The sequence below is a fragment of the Diceros bicornis genome, chromosome 16, assembly GCF_020826845.1.
Source record: "Diceros bicornis minor isolate mBicDic1 chromosome 16, mDicBic1.mat.cur, whole genome shotgun sequence".
NCBI classification, from domain to species: Eukaryota; Metazoa; Chordata; class Mammalia; order Perissodactyla; family Rhinocerotidae; genus Diceros; species Diceros bicornis.
In genome coordinates this window covers 21,447,055-21,472,546 of record NC_080755.1, presented here as the reverse complement: position 1 = coordinate 21,472,546, position 25,492 = coordinate 21,447,055, and the positions used below count along the sequence as shown (strand labels likewise).

Here is a 25,492-nt window from a genome sequence, read left to right as displayed (position 1 = left end):
GAATTCAAATTTGCATTACATACTGCCCAATTTAAATCTCCATACGGATCCTATTTTCATTTTTTAACTTATCATGGAAAATTTCAAACATGTACAAAAATAGAGGGAACAATAAAATGAAACCACCTATACCATTATTACCCAGCTTCAACAATGATTAATTCTTGGCCAATCTTGTTTCATCTATATCCCTACCCACTTCTCCACCATCCTCAATTATTTTAAAGCTAATTCCAGACATCACTTTTTATCCATAAATATTTCAAAATATCTCTCTAAAAGATAGGAACTGTTATTGGGCTGTTTTTTAACAGTATCTGGAAAATGACAACGCTAAAGACATTCTCCAAGATAACAGTTGAAGAAATCCAGAGGGTGAGCCCTGGGGATAAAGGAAGAGAAATTAATAGCAGGGCCTTATTTTTAGCTTCAAAGAAGAAGAAAAAACAGAATAGCAGAGCTTCATTTTTTCACTTCAAAGAAGAAAAACAGACACCCTGTATTTGAGCCAGCTATTGACAGTGAACTATTTATAAGTCCTTAAACTCATATATGGCTAATTTAAACGAGCCAGGAGATAGACTTCTGAACAGAATTTGGGGGGTAACAATTTATTCCATACTCTAATTTTTCATAAATAAAATTTAAAATCTAGTGTGTATTACTAAACAAAAGTAACTCACAAGAAACTGAAAGTGTCCCAGTAACTAATCCTACAGGAATTAATGCCCCTAGAGAAGAAATACAAGTGGGAATAATTCAATTGCCATCATTCTGTAAGAACAGACTCTCGAAAACATTGAAATTACATTGAAAACAACAATGTAATTCAATAATTTGAAATCATACTTATGTACTGTAGTCCTAGGGATTAGATTTAAATTCTACAAAGTACCACACAGTCAGAGTGCCATTTACGCATTCAGACTGAATCTCAACAGAAACACTCCTGACAGCTCTAGCTTTTCTCCCTATTGTTCACACTTTCTTTCCTGATATTCTTTATGAGGTATTTCTTTTCAGTATTTTAATTATGAAAGATAGTCATAAAATATTATTAGAAATTTGTTTATGAGTTAGTCTTCATACCATTTTTGATGGGAACAAGACTATTCCTGGGGTGGGGAAGTGGGGGCACTCCACACCACCTAGGGACCTGCCAGGAGGGGTGGAGGCAGGAGAGGGAGAGTGGGGGGCATGTGGGAGATCCGGCCCACACAGACACCGGCACTGGTGTGTGGCCCTGGCATGGAACAAGTTAGGGAAGGTGAGCCGCAGTGCCCACCCGAGGGGTCCTGGGCCTGGGAGTGTGCACAGCCCCACTTGCAGCCCAACCAGGGTCAAATTCATGCAGGTTGTTGGGGGCAAATGTGCCAGTTAAAAAAAAAAAGTGTGTGTGTGTGTGTGTATGTATGTGTGTGTATATATATATATATATATATATATATATGATATGATATGTGATATTTACATATATCACAGTTTTGAGCGGGGATTTCACAATCCTGGATTCCTATCATTCCTCATCTTAATGACTCTAACACATGGGGCAGCATACGTGCAGCACACTCCTGCACACTTGCCGAACAAAATAAAATATAATGAGTGAGAAACTGTAAGAGAATTCATTAGTGTTCTTAGAAAGAAAATACCATTTAAAACCACAGTATTAGGCACCTTTTGGAGACTGAAATTATCTTTAAAGAGATGGAAATTGGCCCAAAGAAGAGATATTTGCTCCTACTTGGCAAACAAAAGAAAGAGCTATTATATTTTTTAAAACTTAAGTCCTTTATTCACTTTCCCTCCAAAAGACCATTAGAGAGGAAGAACGGTAAACGGTAGATACCTTAGCTTTTTGTCTCGACATGTCAAGTTCTAATGTTTTCTTTGCATGTTAACATAAATTAACATTCTAATAGTTTAGAGAAACTACAGGTCTAGAGCTACACAATGTACTTTAGGTGACAGTTTTTTTTTACATTAATTTTGATTTTACATTAACTATGATCTGGAATACCTGGCAAGGAACGGTTCTTAAATTCCATAAGGAAAGAAAGCAAGAAGAACACAAGTATGGATTAAACAAGTAGATGAGAACACCCCTCACACTTTGCTTTCTCTGTATTTCAACCTCCCATCCTCTTCCCTATTCATAAATACACAGCAATCAAATACTTATCTCTAAATAACTCACGTAGTATATGCACACAAAGTTACTGGAATCAAGGGTAATATCTCCTCTAATTTGTATATAATGTCCAATATGAAATTACTGGCATGCACTCACTAGGGTTGAGTTCTAGAAAACAGAGGGCCCCAACTAAACAAATACTGTAGTATAAAAGTCAGGAAATACACGTTAGTTGCCAACTATTTCTCAAGAACAGCCAATGTGTGGTTCTTGAGCCACTAATTCCTCATCTTCTGGGACAGTGTCATATACCACTAAATGCCACTATAAACCCACATCCAGCCTCAGAATCTTTCTTAATAACAGAGCTCCAATAAAATCCTACAATGGAGCTGAAATTTATTTGCCCCAGATTAAAAATCAATCTTGGTAAACCTCAGAACATGCCGTTTCTTTAATTTACTTACTTATTTATTTATTTTTTGTGAGGAAGATCAGTCCTGTGCTAACATCTGCCAATCCTCCTCTTTTTTTGCTGAGGAAGACTGGCCCTGGGCTAACATCCGTGCCCATCTTCCTCCACTTTATATGGGACGCCGCCACAGCATGGCTTGCCAAGCAGTGCATCGGTGTGCGTCCAGGATCCGAACTGGCGAACCACGGGCCGCTGCAGTGAAGCGCCCGCACTTAACCGCCTGCACCACCTGGCCGGCCCCCATTTCTTTAATTTAAAGAGCCTTGTAAACACTTTTAAAAATTTGCTCAAATGATTCTTAATTATATTACCAGCTTTTATAGGAATCAGTAAATGCTGCCTCAAATCAAGAACCTACCAATTTCTGTTAAAAAAATTTAAACGTGCTTATTGCATGATTTGATTTATATGAAGTTCTAGAACAAGCAAAACTAATTTGTGGGAGAAAATTATCAGAAGAGTCATTGCTTCTGGGGGAATAGGGGTGGGGACTGACTGGGAAGGGAGCGAATTTCAAGGTGATGGCAACATTCTATATCTTGATGGGGGTTTGAGGTACACAGAGGTATGCACTAACTGTCAAAACATCCATTTGTGCATGTCACTGTAAGTAAATTTTAGCTAAAAAGAAAAAAACAGTAAACAAATATTGAACTGTAGTTAATGATATGCATGTTTAATTATCTAGGAAGAAATCTTAGAAATGCATGGAAAAATTAAGATGACTGATGGCTGGACAAATACACAATATCAAGTATGATAATTGTAAATGGCAGAATCTAGGTGGTTGGTATATGGGTGTCCACTATAAACTTCAACTTTGCTATGTTTGAAAATTTTTATAATAAAACATTTTCTTGAACAATGCAAAAATAAGACAACATATACGTATACAACATACATAAATATTGTCTCTAACTAGTTCATTTTCCATAAATTCTAATGCACTCTTACCAAACTAAAATAAAAAAAAATTCCTCAAGTAAATTTAAATGAACTAGTGTTTACCAACCTATATAATAAGCCTATTATGATATAAATCATAGCCCATGAAGAATTTTCTATGCAACTCCTAATTACACATGGTAGATAAAGGGTAGGCCTTACTTGGATTCAACCTCTTTCTTCACCAAACCTTTCATTAGTTCTATTTAAATGGGATTACAATCAACAACTAAATTCGACCTCTGTTCTCACTCTTAACAAAATGCAAAAATAGGAAGAAAAAAAAGACAAACTGTGGGGCCAGCCTGGTGGCACAGTGATTGGGGTCTCACGTTCCGCTTCAGTGGCCCAGGGTTCGCGGGTCTGGATCCGGAGCGCAGACCTACACACCACTCATCAAGCCATGCTGTGGCAGCATCCCACATACAAAATAGAGGTACATGGGCACAGATGTTAGCTCAGGGCCAATCTTCCTCACCAAAAAAAAAAAAAAAAGACAAACTGGTAAAGTCTGGATCCTGGTAGGTCAGTCCAATAGGAAACTCAGAGTGAACTACCTGAGTCAATAAAACAACTAATAATCCTTGTTTTTTTTCCCCACTCATTTTTTATTTCAACTTCTCTAATGAAAATGCTGGCCACCAGCATACTCAAGAGACTAAAATTTATACCTGGAAAATATTTCTCCTTCTCCAAGGAGAACTGAGATCAGAGACAATCAGCAGAGTTATGTCTCACACAGTATTTCATACAAAAATGTATTTGTTGAAAATTCTTTAATGGTTCCCCTACTTCAAAGTAATTAGGTACAAGAAAAAAATATGATGCAACCACAACAAAAATTTTTTCTAATATTCTGGGTCAATTTATTTTAGGAGATCAGTTTTACTTCAATATAATGAAACTTACCACAGTAATAATGCACTAATACCTATTTGTTTTTCTCTTAGATCCATAAAACAGTAATATTTGGTGAATGGTTGTTGAACATACTTGGCCACTTATTTATCAAATGTCTACAATTCTGTTAAGGAAGAAATGCGAGCAATAGAGTCACTGGGGGAAATATATATTTAAAATAAGAAAAATATCTATGATAATACTAAAACTTCCTGGCCTATCTCCAAGTATAAATTATTCTTAAAGATATTCAAGTAATATATAAATAAAAGATGACTAAGTTAACTTTCTGAAATTGTCAGCCTTTTTTCCAAAAACAGATACCAGGAATACTGAATTAACTTTCTCATTCACGAATTTTATTCACACATGTCATGGCTTTGAGTGGCTTACTGTTTAATTTTTACGGGGTAAAATTAGTTATTAAAATTTATAAAAATTTAATTTTAAAAACGATCAGAAATTAAAATTTAGCTGTTCTATATTAAATTGGCTTTTGGTAATTGAGTTTAAATTTAATTAAAATGATAATCTTTAATTTAAATTAAATTTAGCTTTTGCTCAATTATGAATAAAACAGTTTTTTCACAAATATGCTAAGGAAAACTTTTAAACATCGAAATTCCTGAAAGCTTCTACTTATTATCTATTCATCATCAGTAGATTATAATCCAACTTATCCACTCTATTTCATTAACTTCTAAACAAAGGTAAAAATGTTAAGCTCAACATTTAGCTGGAGTGTATAATATCGTATAACAACTACTATGCCAGAATTGATAGATAACCAAGAAGATTAATCATTTATAAGAACTAGATTCTTAGATAAAATCGTGAGAACTATTGATTAGGTACATATTTCAACAATTCAAGCATCTGAGGATCAAAATATACAAAGCACTGAATTACTGGTACAAAATGAAAAATTGAAGCCTAAAGAAACTGTGAAGAATTCTAGTTAACTTACTTGATGAGAGCTTTAGCAGATCCCCAGAGGATAACATACAATAATCAATGAGATAGAAAAGATAACACCTAGTGATAAATCTAAATTCTAAAAAAAATGGGGGTGGGTCTCTTTAAGCTGGAATAAAAATGTATGAATTTCATAAAATAATTGTACAAAACCTAAACCCTGCAATGGTAGATTGAGAGGATTCTTTTAAGTTCGAAGTGTGACATTTAAAACATCTTATCCAGAAAGCAGAACACCTATACAATTCTCCAGAAAAACTTGTATAAGATAGAAACAGATAAAGTATTAAGAGGGAATTTTTAAATACATGATCAATTATTAAAGGAAATAAATTACACAAATTTTAAACCTAACATTGAATAAGATAGTCATATTTGTATTCTTCATATCAAGACTGCATCTTGAGTTGCATGGACCATAGAGTTGATCCAGTGTGGCAATTCTCATATTTTAAATGATTATTCGCCATATTTCTTAGAAGCTGTGTTGAATACTTTCCTGGGTTTCTTAGATTTCTAGCACCCTGAGTGTTTTCCTTCTCACTTAGACCTAGGATTAAACTGGAGTATGGATTATAATGGACTCACCGATGATATTCTTCAATTACTTGAGTAATACTAATTCAAACTTGAGTAATATCAATTTTCTAAATTAGTTGATTTGAAAGAGTCTCTTAGTTCAATCCTCTCTGTGGCATTACCATAAAGAACGGCTTATGCTGTTTTGTGCTCCAGGTAAAAATCTGTTGTAAAACAGATTACAATGCATCTTCAGTGTCTAGCTGCTCTGGTTTTTGCCATTTTAAATAAAAAGGTGTGAATACTGACGTCAAATCTGTTGACTAAAATTGAAACAAAGGCCAAACAAGCAAGTAGAATTCACAAGGAAAATTAAATTATTCCACATTCTTTTAAGAATCAAAGTAGGAAGTTTAAAAATTCCTAAAATTTACCACTGCATTTTCTGTTACATTTTTTCTTGACTGAAATTGTTTTTAATGTATAACATGTCAAACCTACAAAATGTAAATGCTGTCAAGATATTATTACCAGACAGTTTTCTATTTCAGGACACTACACAAACCTAGAAGTTCCTGCCATGAGCACCATAACCTAATGGGAAAGATACTGGGCTCTAGTCTGAGACCCATTACTTGTTGAGTGCCAGTGGATGGGTCACTTAAAAGTTCCAGATTCTTAGTTTTCTCCTTGCCTTTTCTTCATCACAAAATTACTTTAAAATCCATAGTGTATACATGACACGCTTTTAAAATTCTATGCAGCTATAGAGTATTATTTCACTTCAGGGACCGATACGCTATAGATGTTCAATAAAGATTAGCACTGATTCAAGAATCAGCTATGACTTGTAAAGAGGATTTCAATTCTGTTCAGTGCTACCAAAAAGAAGACTTTCCTTGGGGCAATTACTGTGTTCCAGTGGTTCCCAAACCTGGCTGCTCAGACCAATGTTTAAGAATTACTGCTTCTGGGGCCGGCCCCGTGGCTTAGCGGTTAAGTGCCCATGCTCCGCTGCTGGAGGCCCGGGTTCGGATCCGGGCGTGCACTGACGCACCGCTTCTCTGGCCATGCTGAGGCCGCGTCCCACATACAGCAACTAGAAGGCTGTACAACTATGGCATACAACTATCTACTGGGGCTTTGGGGGAAAAAAAGGAGGAGGATTGGCAACAGATGTTAGCGCAGAGCCGGTCTTCCTCAGCGAAAAGAGGAGGATTAGCATGGATGTTAGCTCAGGGCTGATCTTCCTCACAAAAAAAAAAGAATCACTGCTTCTAAAAAAATTTCATCTTGGAGATTAAATTCAGACACCAAAGAGAAACTGTGCAAGGCAGGTACATTTTCCCATTTGAAAATCAGATCCAGAGTAGGAGGGGATGAAAAAAGATTAGCACCCAGGAAATAACTATTACTTCCTAACTACCCAAGAGTTGACTGCTGTCCAAACTGATCCTGCCCCTTTCATTCTATGCCCAAAGCTGCCCTCTGCCTCAAAGACAATCAACCACAGATATTAACCTCTTTTCTGATCAAACAAGGCTAGTAAGTTTACTTAGATTTTACTACTTGAAGAAGCAGAGTAAACTAAAACAAAAAGATTCAAAACACAGCCTTTAACATGAAGACTTTACAAAAGAGAATAAGTGCAATCACCAAAAATCAAAAGAACAGCTGGTAGGGGAGAAATTTACTAAAAAAATATGATTTTTAATTAATTCACAATGTACTATCTCCCACAGGTTAACAATACTTTCATAGTCTTCTAATAAAACTTGTCTTGAATAAAGTAGAACGTTTTAAACACTGATAGAGAAACAGTTAAGATTTCTTTCACCCAAGAACCTCCCAACGTACCGAGTTTAGGAAAAAAAAAAACTTCTTACTCATCTACTCTCTTCCCTGTCTCCCTCTCCCCTCAGCACATTTTTTAAAAGAAATGTTACCATAATATCACCTATGTAACAAACCTGCCAAAAATATTTAATCTAAATCTAATCTTGAGGAAACAATCAGACAAAACAAAATAAAGGCCATCCTACAAAACAACTAGCCTGGGCACTTAAAATATTACACCATAACGAGCAACCACAAAAGGCTGGGGAACTGTTCTAGATTAAAGGAGCCTAAAGAGAAATGACAAGTAAACGTAATATGCAGTTCTTTATTAGAAACAACATCAGAAAAAGAATAGCTATAAAGGACATTGTTGGGACAACTGGGGAAATACTCTACCAATATTAACTTCCCACGAGCGATAAGTATGCTGTGGTAAAAGGATGTTAAAAAAAAAAAAAACCTTTCCTTAAAAGATACATAGTACTTAGGCATGCAGTATCACGATTTCTGCAACCAACTCGGAAACGGTTCAGGAATAAATTGTGTGTGTGTGTTTGCGTATGTGAACAGAGAGACGGAGAGACAAAGCAAATGCGGTTAAAACAGTAACAACTGGTCAAACTCGGTCAAAGGTACACAGCCAGTTTTCTCAATGTTTGAAACTTTCAAAATAAGAAACAGAGGAAGAAAGGAAGCGTTACTTACTAGTTGTTTGACTTTTACTGCCTGTGGAAGACCAGCTGGCTGTGAAAGAATGGGGCCCGGCTGTGCAAGTTTGATTTGGACTGGAGCGCCAATGACAGGCTTGTCAGATGTGGTCCCAGCAGAAGTAACAACAGGTTTCACAGACGGAAGACAAATAGCTGCTGCTGAAGTTTCTCCAAAAGTTACTGAGGGAAGGGCCAGCGTTACTGACCCCCCAGAGACAACTGGCTTTTCAGGCTGAAGGGAGACTGCTGTAACTGTGTTTTGTATAGATGTCACAAGCGGTTTTGGAGTCTGAAGCAAAACGGTTCCAGCTGTTGTTCCTCCTGGTCCAGCAGCTGGACCCACAGAATGAAGTGTCACAACTCCAGTTTTGGCTCCCCCTGGAACAGCAAGTGGATTCAGAGTTTGCACTGACACAGTTTTGGGTGTTGTTGCTCCAGAAACAACCACAGGTTTTTCAGACTGGATTGAGGAAACTGTGGTTGTCACCACAGGAGAAGTTGTTACTGTTGTGGTACAAGTAGCAATGACTATCTCGCTAGAAGTCTGCTGAACACACTGCTGGATAAAGCTCTGGGAGTTAGGCATGAGTTGTCGTAAGGCAATCACACTTTTCTAGAAACAGGAGAGGAAAAAAACACTGATAACTAAACAAATTAGCTACTAGTAAAACTGAACTACTTTGTATTTCACATCTTTACAGCATACAATAAATCAAAAGTATATCAAGTGTTGCAGTTGAGGAAATCTGATACCACTTACATATATCCCGTCAATACTCAGGATACAATCAATTTAAAGTCCAAAAGTGCTTTATTTTTCAATACGAAATTATTATGTCTCAGTATTAAACTTATTTTGTATACTTCAGTATCAATTTGGTAAAATAAAACACTGTATCATACTTGTTTGTATTCATCTAAATCCCATAATTGATCACTAATAACTTCAGTATCTTTAAGGTTGTTTATATGACAGCAGAACCTAAAAAAAAAGGTTTTTGTTAAATAACTTGCACACTCTGAATAGAAATAGTCTTTACAGCAAAATAAAACTAATACAAACAAGGTCAACTTCCTTCACTGAGCTAGAATATTTTCTGACTGGATTTTTACGTTGGTATCTATCTTTGTATCCTGCTGAAAGAATAAAGACAGTTCAAACTAAAAAGTAGAAGGTTCTGCCTTTTCATCCCTGGGGTTTTTGTTGTTTTTGTTTTTGAGTACGAAAAAAAATTGGAAAAGTAGATAATAGGTTATTTTTTGGCGAGGAGTTCATAAGCTGTTTTGGAAAATTTTCGTGTTTTCACACTTAAATTCTGTCAGACTGCCTTTTTTAAGAAGCAAATGAGAACTACTGCTCCTCTTCCTTTCCTTTTAGTTACTTCCTTTACTTTTTTTTATTTAAAAAAATTTAAGAAAATTCTTATCTGAAGAGCTTTCCAAGTATACATATAAATAGAAACAAAGGAAAATAAGAAGCAGAAAGTCTCTCATAATCTTTTTCCAAACTTTAAAAATGGTAGAAAACAAGCTGCTTTGGAAATACATGAATGAAGTGATTTGATTAATTAAATTTAAGCTAGAAATCTAAGATGAGGGGGTCCTGAGAAAAACACAATTAGAAAGAAATGTTAATCAGACTTAAAGAGACAACGATAAAAAAATGTACGTGTAAATTATCTCTTGATCACCTAGCCAGAATTAAGCTTAAATGCTGAATCTCTCATCTCTATGCAACATCCAACCCCCAAATGCTCTTAAGGATGAGAAAAAAAAAAACTCTCAAGAAAAAAGCATAAGGCTCAACAGGTCTTTAGAAAACAGATACAAAGTGCAAATATACTTCATAGTAATATTTGGCAACTTAAAGGCAGTATTACCTAGCAAGTAAAGAAAGACAGGCTAAATTCTGGACCTGTGAGTTTGATCAAAAGTTAGTCAATTTAAATGGTTTTCTCATCACCAAAATGGAAAATACTACACTATCTAGCATCTATTCTCAAAAGACTAATATGGAAATTAAGCGCAAACATTCTCAGTTTCTTTAGCCACACTTCATATTACGTCATTAGCACCCTCCTAATCAACGTGGTCACCCTCCTAGGGATAGTTTCCACTATTTTAACATCGTTCTGAAAATGTGGTGCCTCATCTCCCTTCCCACTCTTCTTCCATGAGGCAACCAAAGGGAGTCTTCCACTACAAAGCCTCCTTCATCTCCCCTAGCCAACTAAGCTAAATTTTTTTTTTTTTATAATTTTTATTTATTTATTTATTTTTCCCCCCAAAACCCCAGTAGATAGCTGTATGTCATAGCTGCACATCCCTCTAGCTGCTCCATGTGGGACGTGGCCTCAGCATGGCCGGAGAAGCGGTGCGTCGGTGTGCGGGATCCGAACGCGGGCCGCCAGCAGCCGAGCGCGCGCACCCAACCACTAAGCCACGGGGCCGGCCCAAAGCTAAATTTTTTTAAAGGCCAACTCCTCATCCCATTATTTCAACATTTATGGGATGAGCCTTCAGTTCACTATAGTCCCAGGTTTTTAATGACATTATAAATTTCAATTTGATTTCTTTTCAGATTCTGATTATCTAAAAGGAATACATTTTTTCAGTCTGCCAAACCAAGCACTTGTTATCAGTTATTGTTCTCCACCAAAATTCTATTTAATTCAATAAATCCTATACAAGAGTATGCCTAACAACATAAATTAATTTTTAAAAATAACAGCTTTCCTACTAACTTTGGCACTTTGTGGTTTATTATTTCTAAGAGAACATGAGTCATCAGGACAAAGCAGAAGGCCCTATTTTTTTTTTAAAAAAGTCAAGAATCTTTGAGGATACAAGCATTAAATAATATAATCAAGTCATGTTCATGAATGAGATGTTACTTCTGTTTTCCCAACATGTTCCAATCCAAAAGATATGGACTATGAATGTGCTTTATAGATTACAAAAGCACTGAGAGGTTTCTCCTACATCGTTAGTATCTTCACATTAAATCGCTGTCATATTGAAATATTCAAGTTTTAAATTATTTTAAAGTAATCTAATCCAAACAATTTCTTCAAAGTAACAACTCCTACCTTAAGAAAAGGAACTAGGTGAGGTTGAGGTGAAGACTTGAGTTCAACATACAGTTGTCTAGTAAATTCTTCTGCTTCAATTTTTGCATCCTGAGGAATGTGAGAAAGAACACTTTTAGGTCTACAAATATTTTAAAAGAGGAAACGTGCATAATTCATGATTGTAGACATAGCAAGCTTTGAACAGTGATAAAGTCCATCATTAAACAGGCGCATTTTTTTTCACGTCACTTGTGAAATGAATAAACAAACAATACAGATGTTTGTTCATACAGAATACAATGAAAGGATGATTTTTTTTAACATCCCAGTAAGTAAAGTGAGAGAACAGCTGGCTGGCTGAAAAAGGCTATAGATGGTGTAGTACAGTCTGTTAATTAAGAAGTGAAGACAGGCCGGCCCCGTGGCTTAGCGGTTAAGTGCGCGCGCTCCCCTACTGGCGGCCGGGGTTCGGATCCCAGGTGCGCACCGACGCACCGCTTCTCCGGCCATGCTGAGGCCGCATCCCACATACAGCAACTAGAAGGATGTGCAACTATTACATACAACTATCTACTGGGGCTTTGGGGGAAAAAAGAGGAGGATTGGCAATAGATGTTAGCTCAGAGCTGGTCTTCCTCAGCAAAAAGAGGAGGATTAGCATGGATGTTAGCTCAGGGCTGATCGTCCTCATTAAAAAAAAAAAAAAAGAAGTGAAGACAAAGGAGTCCTAAACTTCTTAAGACAGGGAATAGGAAGTTATTTGGTTTGGGGGCCTTGGGGTTTTTTTTGTTTTGCTTTTCCAATTTTCAAATTACCTTAACCGAAGTAAGACTATATTTTTGGAACGCTATTGCAAGGCCATAATAACAGATATACTATTGTTCCAAACGACTCAGGAACTCTTCCATACATCCTTACACTCTTAAGCATTTCAGGAGTTTATGAGGTCTAAATTATTTTCACATTAATACTAATTTTTTTGGCCCTTTTCGCTGTGCTGAGATTTGCACTGAAGCAGCAGTGGGTCAAACTGCTGGCAAGAAAGGCAGTGGCAACGAATTGAAATCGTTGTCATCACACTCTACATCGCCGTGCACTTGTGGTAAAAGACAAAAAAGAGAGTCAGTTTCACGTTAGAATGCCCTCAATGAAGCAGTAAAAATTAGTTTCACTAAATCTCAACCCTTCAGTAGGCATCTTTTTAACATTATGTGTAACAAAATGGGAACCACACATAGAGCATTTCTGCTGCAGGCCAAAGTAAGATGCTCAAGGAAAAGCACCTTGTGATTGAGTTGCTAGCTGATCTAGCTGATTTTTTTCATTTATTGAAAAGAATATCAAACCAACTGTGGTTATTCAGACTTGAGTATTTGATAGACATTTTCTCTAAAAAAACCCAAAAAACAAAAATCCAAGCCTGTCTCTGTAAGGAAAACAACTGACAGTATTTGTTGGTAATGATAAAAATTAGAGCTTTCAAACTAAAATTAGAAAATTTGTAACCACAATCCTGAGCTTGATAGCTTACCAGTAATTAAAGAATTTTTTGATGACACTGTAGATGAGACTACAAGTATGCTTTTTTTTTTTTTCATTTTTTTTTTTTTTTTTGTGAGGAGATCAGCCCTGAGCTAACATCCGCCAATCCTCCTCTTTTTTTTTTTTTTTTTTGCTGAGGAAGACGGCCCTGGGCTAACATCGGTGCCCATCTTCCTCCACTTTATATGGGACGCCGCCACAGCATGACTTACCAAGCAGTGCGTCGGTGCGCGCCCGGGATCCGAACCAGCGAACCCCGGGCCGCCGCAGCGGAGCGCGCGCACTTAACCGCTTGCGCCACCGGGCCGGCCCCAAGTATGCTTTTTTGATATCTTTTTTTTGTGTGTGTGAGGAAGATGAGCCCTGAGCTAACATCCATGCCAATCTTCCTCTTTTTGCTGAGGAAGACCGGCCCTGAGCTAACATCTATTGCCAATCCTCCTCCTTTTTTTTTCCCTTTTTCTCCCCAAAGCCCCAGTAGATAGTTGTATGTCATAGTTGCACATCCTTCTAGTGGCTGTATGTGGGATGCTGCCTCAGTGTGGCCAGACAAGCCGTGCGTCGGTGCGCGCCTGGGATCCGAACCCGGGCCGCCAGTAGCAGAGCGCACACAGTTAACCGCTAAGCCCCGGGGCCGGCCCCTGATATCTTAAATAACAAATTCGTCAACATTTGGAAGATCTGTACAACTCAGTGAACCAGTATTTTCCAAATGACCAAATACATGCTGTTACCAAAATCATATATGGGTAAAAGATCCATTCAGAGTGCAAGATAAACCAGTGAACTCTAAAGAAAATCCACAATGATCTGGAGACAAGCTCTATAAAATACTCACTTTTGGATTTACCTCTCTGCATGAGGCCAGATATTCTCCAAATACTTCGACCAAAATAACACATCACAAAACAGATTAAATGCAGAAGCAGATATGAGAATCTAGCTGTCTTTTATTAAGTCAGATACTAAAGGGATTTGCAAAAACGTAAAGCAATGCCACTCTTCTCACTCAATTTCTTTGTTTTGGAAACTACAGTTTTCATCATTTACAGTAGTCCCCCCTTTATCCACAGTTTCGCTTTCTGTGGTTTCAGCTACCCACAATCAACCGTGGTCCCAAAATATTAAAGGGAAAATTCCAGAAATAAACAATTCACAAGTTTTAAATTGCATGCTGCTCTGGGTAGCCATGATGAAATCTCACACCATCCTGCTCTGTCCCACTTGGGACGTGAATCATCCCTTTGTCCAGCATATTCACGCTGCGTACGCTATCTGCCCCATTAGTCACTTAGTAGTTGACTGGGTTATCAGATAGACTGTCACAGTATCACAGTGCTTGTGTTCAAGTAACCCTTATTTTATTTAATAATGGTCCTAAAGCGCAAGAGCAGTGATGCTGGCAATTAGGATATGCCAAAGAGAAGCCGTAAAGTGCTTCCATTGAGTGAAAAGGTGGAAGTTTTCAACTTAATAAGGAAAGAAAAAAATTGTATACTGAGGTTGCCAAGATCGACGGTAAGAATGAAATCTTCTGTCTGTAAAATTATGTAGAAGGAAAAAAAAATTCATGCTAGTTTTGTTGTTGTACCTCAAATATCTATGTATAGGAAAAAACAGTACATATACGGTTCAATAGTATCCGCAGTTTCAGGCATCCACTAGGAGTCTTAGAACATATCCCCCTCAGATAAGGGGGGACTACCATAAATATTATTTATATCAACATGTAAAGGCTTTATTGTTATTTTTAAATAAATTAATAAATAAAATTTTTATTTTAAATGTCAATTTTAATCCCAACTCCACAAAAACAAAATTTCTTTGGGAGTCCTCAATTTTTAACAATATAAAGGTATCCTAAGACCAAAATGTTTAAGAATTGCTATTTGCTGTTAATTAGCTATTAGCTAATAGCTATTAAGCTAAACAGAGCTTAAGCTAGAAAGAATATTTCATTAATTCTTGACTGCTCCTAGCTGTCCACAAAATTCACACAAATTCTCTGTACTTAGAAATTTTTAAATGTTTTACTGGGGGGCCAGCCCTGTGGCGTAGCAGTTAAGTGCACATACTCCACTGCTGGCGGCCTGGGTTCAGATCCCTGGCGCACACCGATGCACTGCTTGTCAGGCCATACTGTGGTGGCATCCCATATAAAGTGGAGGAAGATGGGCACAGATTTTAGCCCAGGGCCAGTCTTCCTCAGCAAAAAAAAAGAGGAGGATTGGCATGGGTGTTAACTCAGGGCTGATCTTCCTCACAAAAATAAATTAATTAATTAAAATAAAATACAACCCATTTAAAAAAAAAAGTTTTATTGGATACACGTTCCTTTCCATCATGCCTCTATAGAGTATTCCATCTAAGAGAAACAAGCCACAAGATCCCCTTTCAAAACCAATATACTTTAAAAATGGAAGATCAAAAGCTCAATGTTTACTTTAAAAGAGAAACTCGAAAGTTATTTATATGACTTATAATTTTTTTTTTTTTTTTTTTTTGTGAGGAGATCAGCCCTGAGCTAACATCCGCCAATCCTCCTCCTTTTTTGCTGAGGAAGACGGCCCTGGGCTAACATTGGTGCCTATCTTCCTCCACTTTATATGGGACGCCGCCACAGCATGGCTTACCAAGCAGTGCGTCGGTGCGCGCCCCGGATCCGAACCAGCGAACCCCAGGCCGCCGCAGCGGAGCGCGCGCACTTAACCGCTTGCGCCACCGGGCCGGCCCCTATATGACTTATAATTTTAAATATCTAAAATAGTTTTCCTGAATGGAAAACTAACCATTTCAAATATGCCCTATTTCTAACAAATTATAGGTAGCATAAAAAACAGTAGTAAAGAAGGTATTTTAATATTTATAAACTATGCTTGTTTTCCTGTACAATATTTGAAATATACTCATTTCCTGTTGGGAAAAAGTGACCATTTTTATATGAAAAAATACCCCAAAATTCTAATTATATGGTCAGAAAAATCTGTAGATTTAGGTAGTTACAAAAATCCAAAATTACATGTTAAATCCTCATCATATTTCTTAAGCATATAATATGCAATATTTGCTAATCTCCACCTTCATCCACTTTAAGGTACATAAGCATTTTACCTGATACAGGATATAAGAAACCAAGGATGTATAATTTGGTAGCTAAAAGACACAGCATCTTGGCCCTTAGGTAAACCTCAAAGATCATCACTTTCACTCTTCTCGTCTTATAGAGAAGGAAACCAAGACCTAAGAAGGTTAACTTACTTCCACAGGTCCCAAAGTTTGTTGTTTGGACATAGAGAACTGAATTTCATTATTTGTTGACAGCCTGGCTTTCTGTCACTGGCAATTCTAATAACAACTTTTTATTTGACCAAATAGTCAACATTCTCTCCAAGGCCCATTTTGAGCTAAGGGAAGCAGGACTGGCATACAGAAAATAATACATAATAGATTTTCTTGTCTAAGATTTATAATAATTACAAAGCTTCCAGAAGTAAAAGCAAACTTTATTTAAAAATTCGTTTAAAATAAACATTATTTTAAAATATTTATTTCCCACTTAAAACATGTTCTATAGATTCTTACAGAACTTGCAAGTTACAGTACTAACTTACCAAAAGTTGTTCCACCAGCTTCTTCACATTCTGCCCCATTTCTGGGGACTGTGATCCACTACATGCCAGTTTTATTAACATTGCAAGGAAGTTCTTACATTTCTTCACATTTTCTAGCATCGTCTAAATACAGAAATAAAACAAACACAAGTGTTAGCTAGAAAACAGAATTCAAGAAATTTGTAAAGAGCTGTATTTATATAAGGTGTGAGAGCTTACCGGAGAAAGATCAGTCTGAGCAGCTGCTGAGTTCTCTGCTTTAAGATTGGGCTCCTTTGAGGGGGCAGGTGATGCTCCCAAACTTGAAGGCTTCAGGGTAGTTACAGTATTCAACGGCTTTACAGGGGTAACTGTGACAACGTTGGTTGGTGCAGCCACAGACTGAAATTAAAAGTAGTATACATTTAAATATGTATTACTATGATATATATCATAGTTGGTGCCTCACCTAACACTTATCAGACTACAAATGGCTCCTGACATCTTTGTTTTTATGTTATGCTCCACTAGTCTAAGGCAATGTAACACAGTTGTAAGAGCTCTGGACTCAAGCAGATCTGGATTTCATTCTCACCTACCCATCTACTTTTCATTGACACCTACTGAGTGTTGACTTCAGGGAAGTTACTAAATCCTGCTAACTCTCTGATTCCTGTGTGTAAAAAACAAGGATAGCGATGATACCTACTAACCTAGGGTTGTTTGTGAAAAACAGTGCCGAGCACAGAATGTTCAAAAAATATTATTAACACTTCTCCAAAAAGGATTTGAAAAAACAAGTCTTTATATGAAAACATAATTTCCCATTCTGTAATTTTCTGCTTTTTCTTAAGTACAAAGCAAAGAGATCTACTGATTATCTTATATTCAGATAAACTGCTTTTATGTAGACTACTATAATAAGCATAATGAATTTTACAAAATGCGGTTATCTTATTTTCACACTGAAAAGAATCTTGTTTGTTTCTTCCCCCCTCTACTGAAACAAGGTGTGATTATAGCACCACCTGCAGGATAAAAAGTTTAATACAAGAAATCACAAGTGGGTAGTAATTTAGACAACCATATTGAGATAAAGCAACAGTCTTTATCCAATCTTATTTTAAAGACAAACACAAAGTTACAGGACATGAGTAAAATTTGGGAGTGAGGGAGAGAACAGTATTTACAACTCACGCAGAAAACCGAACATTGCGCCATCATTTTAATTTAAATGCTTGTGTCTATAGGCATTACAACACAAAAAGTTCAGGTTGCTATCATCTTCAAGAAAATTTCCTTCTGTAACAGTCAAGACAGGTGAATTTGAACGTGCACCAAAATTTCCCACTTTAGAAAGACTGGACTATGTTAAACAAGAAAGTTTTGAAGGTAAAAATGGGAATGAAATGAAAAACGCTGATCAATGATGAAGACTAGAACTAATAATGAAATGTTAAGCAAAAAAGGTAAAATAAAAAATTGCACCTAAATGACTACAATTTTATTAAATGTAAACAGGTCTTAAAGGCAATAATGAAATGAAGTCTCCTCCCATTCCTACACTTAGTCCTGCTCTCCAAGGACAACTACTGTGCAGTTTCCTCTGAATCCTTTTGGAGATTTTCTAATAAACTTTTTTAGGCTTACGTACAGTAAACAAATACTCTTTATTCAGTGAGTCTATTTTATACTCAGCCATTAACTCTTTGTAGTACTATATTAAGAATCTGTAACCTGGAACTTTGGCTGGTGGTTTTGACTACCTTTCAGGACTCACAGAAAGAGTTCCTCAGGGAAGTATTGTCTCTCTCTCTTATGAAGCAAAAAATAAGGCCCAGTGAAATGTGAGCTCAGGAAAAGTATCCTATTTTTGCGAGTAGAGGGAGCATTTATGACATTTCTACTTTCCTTGTCAATATTTTATTCTGTCTCTAGTACAAAATCTGTCCTTCAAAACTCTTTCTAATATATCTACTATCTGTACCTTCGCAGATACATGCACCTTCCATGACAATTCCACCTCTTAAAAGGCATGGAGAGGTACATAACCCCGTCTTTATCTACGTAATCCCACTGTAGTAATGGATGGACCGTCTTAAACTCAATCACAACTCTGCCTTAGATTCAATATTCTAGACTAGCCAGTGGTACTTCCATGCTTTGCAAGGCTGCAATGGCACTGATTAGGCATGTCTGGGGGACAGAATAGAAAGAGCTGGGGTGTGTGTGAAATGTATCTGTGAAAATCAGTTATACATAGAGCCAGTAAAATGAGTTGTATGCATATTTAGCAAATTAAACTGCATGTCAAGGAGGGTCATTTTCTTTTTCTTTTTTTTCCTTTTTGTGAGGAAGATTAGCCCTGAGCTAACATCTGTTGCCAGTCCTCCTCTTTTTGCTGAGGAAGATTGGCCCTCGGCTAACATCTGTGCCCATCTCCCTCTACTTTATATGTGGGACGCCTGCCACAGCATGGCTTGATAAGCGGTGCATAGATCTGCCCCTGGGAGCCAAACCTGAGAACCCCAGGCCGCCCCAAGCAGAGCATGCGAACTTAACCACTATGCCACCGGGCCTGGAGGGTCATGTTCTATACCTGTCTCAAAGGGCAATCACTTTGGGTTTGTTCATATTTAATTAGAAACACTAATTCTACATCCAATCACCTGCCCATTAGATTCCAACCTTAACAATGGGCCAAGCTATACCTTCATCATCAAATATAACATAAAACTGAACAAAGATTTCAAACTAGTTCCTGTTATGTTTACTAGAAGAGACCATGTTGTACTTTCAAAATTTCTTAACACAAACATTTGCCTTTATAGTCAAATACAAAGAATTCTATCTTCTCTCATTTCCAAGTTCTAGCTCCTTATTTCCAAGAAATGCCTAAAACTGAGGATGCTCTACCCCTTAAAATGGACAGATATTATTAACATGATTGTTTGATAATTTCTACCGCCTTAGCCAATCACTGGGGAGCAAACCAGCTTAAAACGTGCATTGATCTAAATTAGGAAAAGTTATAAACAACCCACATGGAAATATCAATGGTAGTCATTTATATGGAAAAATAATCCAAGGAAAAGAACTAAGCAACCCAGTATACCATTTTAGAATAACTGTATGTACTAAATCTTTAAGAAATAGATACAATGAAAAAATTGATAGACTCAAAGTACTGCTAAAATGATTAAAACCCTTTCATAAAATAATATAATCGTATTGTAAATTCTTAAAACTTCAGGTTTTCCTGATGCCTCAACATCCCACAAACAGGCTGTGAGCACCCCGCCCAGGTGACCATCAGCACCAGTGTGATAAGGTTGGTCCCTGCCATAAATTCTCCTTCCTGCCCTCCCCTGACTACGACCTAGTGACATTCAAATACACCAATGAAATCCACTCACGCCTTCTGCTTGTGTATTCCACACTTACCCCCAATAAAGGCACTTGCCCCCAGGGTATCACTCTCTCTCTCAGCTCCCCATCTGTGTGATTGAGCCCATGCCCTGGGTGCTTCTCCCATATGGCCCCCTGCATGGCGTGCCACACTTCCCTCTTCTAGGATAGGTGAGTATAATAAATCTTTCACTTTCATACGCCTCTCTGTGGTATTATTCTGTGTCCACATCTTACTGATCATCAAAAAACCCCATTTTAAGGAATATTTCTTACAATACAACAGTAGATATCAGTAGCCCTAAATTCCTACCCTTTGCCCCAATAATCTCCTTAGAATTTATCCTAAGGGGGAAAAAAAACAACTAGAGTTTGAGATAATCAGTACAGAGGTCATTAAGAACAGAGTTTCCAGAGTCAGACAGAAATCTTGGATCAAAATCCCCCTTTGCCACACATACCAGAAATCATGCAAGTCTTGACCTTTCAAAACTGACTTTCACACATATAAAATGGAGATAATACTTCCTTATAGTCACAAGAATGAAAATGAGAGGATAGATATAAAGTCCCTAAAAAGTATCAAGCACATTAAGTGCTCAATAAATGGTAGCAATTAAAAAAAAAAAAACTCTATTATTAAAATCATATTCACCGCTCATTATCACTGTTAGAGGAAAAGAATAGGAGCATTGTGGTTAAATAAGTTTTCGAACACCAGAGAAGGTTTGATCTACCAGAATGGGATTTCACATAACATTCTCTAAGAAGATGCACCCTCTCTACAGCAAAGGAAGTGTGACAGTGGTCCCATGACCATGAGGTCCACTGACAGTATCATATACAGCATGACCCAGAAGATGCCAGCCTAGAAAGTATTAGAACAGCCTGCAGAAGCCACAAGGGAAGTGCAAACTCAGAAGCAATACTCTATGAAGATGGAATTCCATCCCCCATTTTATAAGACTCAGTGTACTCACTGAAGCAAAAAATTCTATATGGTACTATGTCCCTAATAGGACAAATATACAAAGAATAAAGGAATCAAGGAGTAAAGGGATAAATGAATCCACTTACCGTGACTCCCAAAGACCTACTGGCAGACTCTGTGCTTCCCGCTTCTGCCTACAGGGGGCACACTTTCACCAAAGGCCATAGCAAGAGTCCCTATGAACTAGACGCTATGGCTGCCTCCTGGGTATTTCAAGTTCCTTGTGTCCAGGGACCAGCAGGAAAGAGAAGAGTCATTACCAAGACAGAGGTAATTGACTTGACATCTGGAAAGGTAGGCTGCTATAACAAAATACAGGCCAAGAGGAGTATATATGATGAATCCAAGTGATCCACTTAAGTGTCTCTTGGTATTTCCTCGCCCAACTGTGATGATAAATGGACAAGTATAGCAACTCTTGCCTCAAAAGGGCATGGTGATTAGCATCCCTCAGGGATGAAGGTCTGGTCATAATACCAGTTAAGCTACCAAGACCAGCAGAGTTGGTAGTTGAGGGTGAGAAGAATCTAGAATGGATCGTGGAGGAGGAAGATGATGAGTATCAGCTGCAGCAGTGGAGACTGTAGTTCATCCTACTAACCTCTTCTTCTGTTTCCCCAAGGAGGAAACCCACTGGAATCTCAGAACAGCTGGCCTCCAACACGTATGAGGAAGTAGATCCCAATGATACAAGGAGGAGACTGTGATATACCAATACAAGGAGAGATCTGTGTTGTCCTAACTGTTGGCAATACTCTTAGATAGGCTTCAGTTGTCAGTTCCTTCAGGGTTTTCTCAGCTGCAGAGAATTACCTTGCCCAAGAGCACAGCTCTTCCCGGAGAGTCCACATCCAATGCCTGATCACAGAGGAGGAATTAAGGCCCAATTGACCATGTTGGCACACAGTGGGACAACTCTGACAGACCATATTTGTTCTAAAGTTCTCCACCAGGTCAGCTGAGGCTTTATTGGGCCTACATCTAGTGCTAACTCTTACTTACTCTCCTTCCCTTCTACAGGTATCGAACCCTAATAAATGTCCCATACACCAAAATTCTGTCCCAGCCCCTGCTTCTAGATATTGCAACACCTGGCTATTTGTATTAATTTAATACATGTAAGTAAAACTGATATCCCAAGAATATACACCATGTTTATCTGTTTCCCATACCTCCAACAGTTCCCAGTTTGATAAGTGTCATCATATATCACTGAATTGCTCTCTTCAGTGTCACAGTCAGCAACTTATACATTTGGCAGGAAATAGCTAAATAATAGACAGATGAGAGAATAAAACCAGTGCACACATGGCCACAAGTCAGTCACAACTTACTTGTACTGAGGAAGGCTTCGGAACAGTGGTTACCACAGTAGTTGCTATTTGTGCCACTTTTTTAACAGGTGCCACTGCCACTTTCTTGATTAACTGTGAACTGGAATTCTGGGGTGGGGGAAGATAATACAGAGTCATCAATATTAGTAATTTAAAATCAATCAGTACTATGGCAAACATTAAAACACTTTACTATAGCAAACTTCTTTGCTATAACTGGCTTTATAATCTTATGGATTTTATATACATTCTCTACTACTATGAACTTAACTGGTCAATTGGCCAGTTGACATCATTTCATATTCCTAAGGAGGCAACTGACTTAACAAATAAATATCACAATATTTCAGCATTAAAATCTTGAACTTTACTTTTTGGCTTATACAGAAAACATACAGATTCTTATTTAATATCTAATTATAAACAAAAATCTGCTAACCTATCTTCTCAACCCATAGCAGTTAAAGCAAACTAGACAGGGAAGGAGGAGCTATCATTGACAGATACAGTATTAGAGAGAATGACTGCTTGAGAACCTAGAATCAAATTAGGAGAGCACGAAACAGAAGGGAAAGGGGGAGTTCTGGCAGAGATGGTATTACCACAGAATACAATGCAATCTTTCATTAGGATGAGCCTGACTCAAGAAAATCATCAGCATTTTCTGTTTTTGTTTTTGTTTTTTTTAATATTTTTATTTATTTTATTTTATTTTTTTTTGTGAGGGAGATCAGCCCTGAGCTAACATCCGTGCTAATCCTCCTCTTTTTGCTGAGGAAGACCGGCCCTGAGCTAACATCTATTGCCAGCCCTCCTCCTTTTTTTGCCCCCTTTTTCTCCCCAAAGCCCCAGTAGATAGTTGTATGTCATAGTTGCACATCCTTCTAGTTGCTGTATGTGGGACGCGGCCTCAGCATGGCCGGAGAAGCGGTGCGTTGGTGCGCGCCCGGGATCCAAATCCGGGCCACCAGTAGCGGAGCACACGCACTTAACCACTAAGCCACTGGGCAGGCCCAGCATTTTCTGTTTAACCAAAGAAAGATGCCCATAAAAATATTTTTTTAACTCTGGCATAGAAGATAAGCTTCACTTACCTAAAAAGATTATCATGTATATAAAATAAATCATATTCTAATAATGCCAAATTAATGAAATATTACAGATTTCTGAATTTCTTAAAGGTAATTCCTGTAAGATATGAATAAAAATAAATACTATAAACGGTAGTCTTAATATTTTACACAAATTAAAATCGAAGCAGAATGGTTTCCTTTCCATTTGGAGATGCCAACAGCCCTTTGAACATTCCCTTGAGGACTACAAAACCTTTGAGTATGAAGACTGAATTTTTATTATTTCAGCAATTACCAAATGACAAAACCAAACATCTTGATTAAATTAACATATTCAAAAAGAAAGTAGCGTGATTCAAAAAGTTGAGCAGAATCATCTGTCCAATTATTTTTACTGGAAAATATACACATTTATATGAAGATAATAGCTGGAAAACTAAGAAATATGAAAAAAAGCTTGAAGGTATATTACCGGCATGGTACAGATTTTGACTGTCTGAGTATTCGCTGGTACAGGTGGCCTTGAAGTTATGTTACTTGTGGTCTCGGCTCTTGTTACAGCTTGCTGGGGAGATACCAACATCAACTGACCACTGTTACTTTTGATCAAAACTGTTCCTATAGTTAAAAGAAAAAAAGTGACCTTAGCTAATAAGCGTAGCATAATCATCATATATTTTCTTCTCCCATTTCTTTCAACACTGTAAAATGCTCTGAATAAGTGATTAGTACATACCAAATTCCATGTCTACTAATTATCATATATAACACGGGAAAAATGTTTTCACTCAAAGCTATTTAAAATATTTAAAGTCTAAGCATATGGCCACGATACTTCTAAAGAAGGCAAAACACTTTTCATGACATCAAACTATTCATAAAGCTACAATAAGTAAGATAGTATAATGGTAAGGGCACAAGACTGTACAAGCTTACCAATAGAATAGAATAGAAGAGAATAGAGAACCCCCCAAAATAGACTCATGCAGATATGTCATATTAAATTTTCCTAAGAGCCACTGCAGATCAGTGAGGAAATGAGAGACTATTCAATAAATATGGCTGGGCAAACAAGTTATCTATATGGAAAAGATGAAAAATTTCACACCATAAACTAAAATCATTAAGTATACAAGCATAAAAAGCAAAAGCTTTTCAACTCTTAGACAATGCAGAAAATTATCTTTCTGAACTGGGATAGGGAAGAATTTCTTTAGTATTTGATACATTCAACCTCATTAAAAGAACTTTTGTTGAGCAAAAGAAATGACCAGGTAAAAAGACAAACCACAAAACAGAAGATAATTTTAGTTCACATATATTCAAAGGACAAATACCCAAAACGCACAAAAGAAACACAGATGCCAATGACAGGTAAAGGTAAATAAAGGCCACAGTGAGCTATCACTTTCTATCTACCTAGACAGGCAAAGATTAAGAAGTCCGATGACAATATTGTTAGAGAGACATGTAGCAACAGGAACTCTAACATTTTGATGGTGATAGTATAATTTGGTACAACTGCTTTGTTCAACTTTATATGAATACACCAAACTGATTTCTATTTGCATACCCTCTAACCCAGTATTTCTATCTAAAGACATGCTTGTCCATGTCAGTAGGAGGCACAAACAAGAATATTCATAGCTGGATTTCCACTTCCAGAATGGCAGTATGAAGAGCTCAACAAACCCATTTCCCAGCCAACAAGCAGAACTGGTAAAAATTATTTTTAAAAACAACCATTTAAAGTCTTTGGAAACTGCCCTAAGGCATACAGAAAATGACTACATAATTATTAAAGATGATCTACTAAACTCAGTAAGAACAGCAAGAATCTGTGGCATCTGAACCACGATCCACTCCCTTCCTCTCCCTTGGCTCAGAATGACAGAAACTCCACTCCAGGCAGTGTGGCCAATGCAGGGCCTCTCCCTCACCCAAGCTCCCACCTGAAGGCTATGGTATCATCCTGGGAGGAGCAGG

At 37.3% G+C, this 25,492-nt stretch overlaps 1 protein-coding gene across 1 annotated transcript in view; it reads right to left on the bottom strand.

Annotated features, from left to right (window-relative positions):
* Window positions 1–25,492, bottom strand: part of TAF4B (TATA-box binding protein associated factor 4b) — a 128,016-nt gene that overhangs the window by 87,967 nt on the left and 14,557 nt on the right. Inside the window, exons 2-7 of the mRNA XM_058556921.1 lie at window positions 23,979–24,124; window positions 22,434–22,541; window positions 16,941–17,102; window positions 16,722–16,844; window positions 11,587–11,676; window positions 8,493–9,110 (exon numbers count right to left, since the gene is read on the bottom strand). Coding sequence (XP_058412904.1) covers window positions 8,493–9,110; window positions 11,587–11,676; window positions 16,722–16,844; window positions 16,941–17,102; window positions 22,434–22,541; window positions 23,979–24,124 — 1,247 coding nt within the window. The remainder of the gene's footprint in view (window positions 1–8,492; window positions 9,111–11,586; window positions 11,677–16,721; window positions 16,845–16,940; window positions 17,103–22,433; window positions 22,542–23,978; window positions 24,125–25,492) is intronic.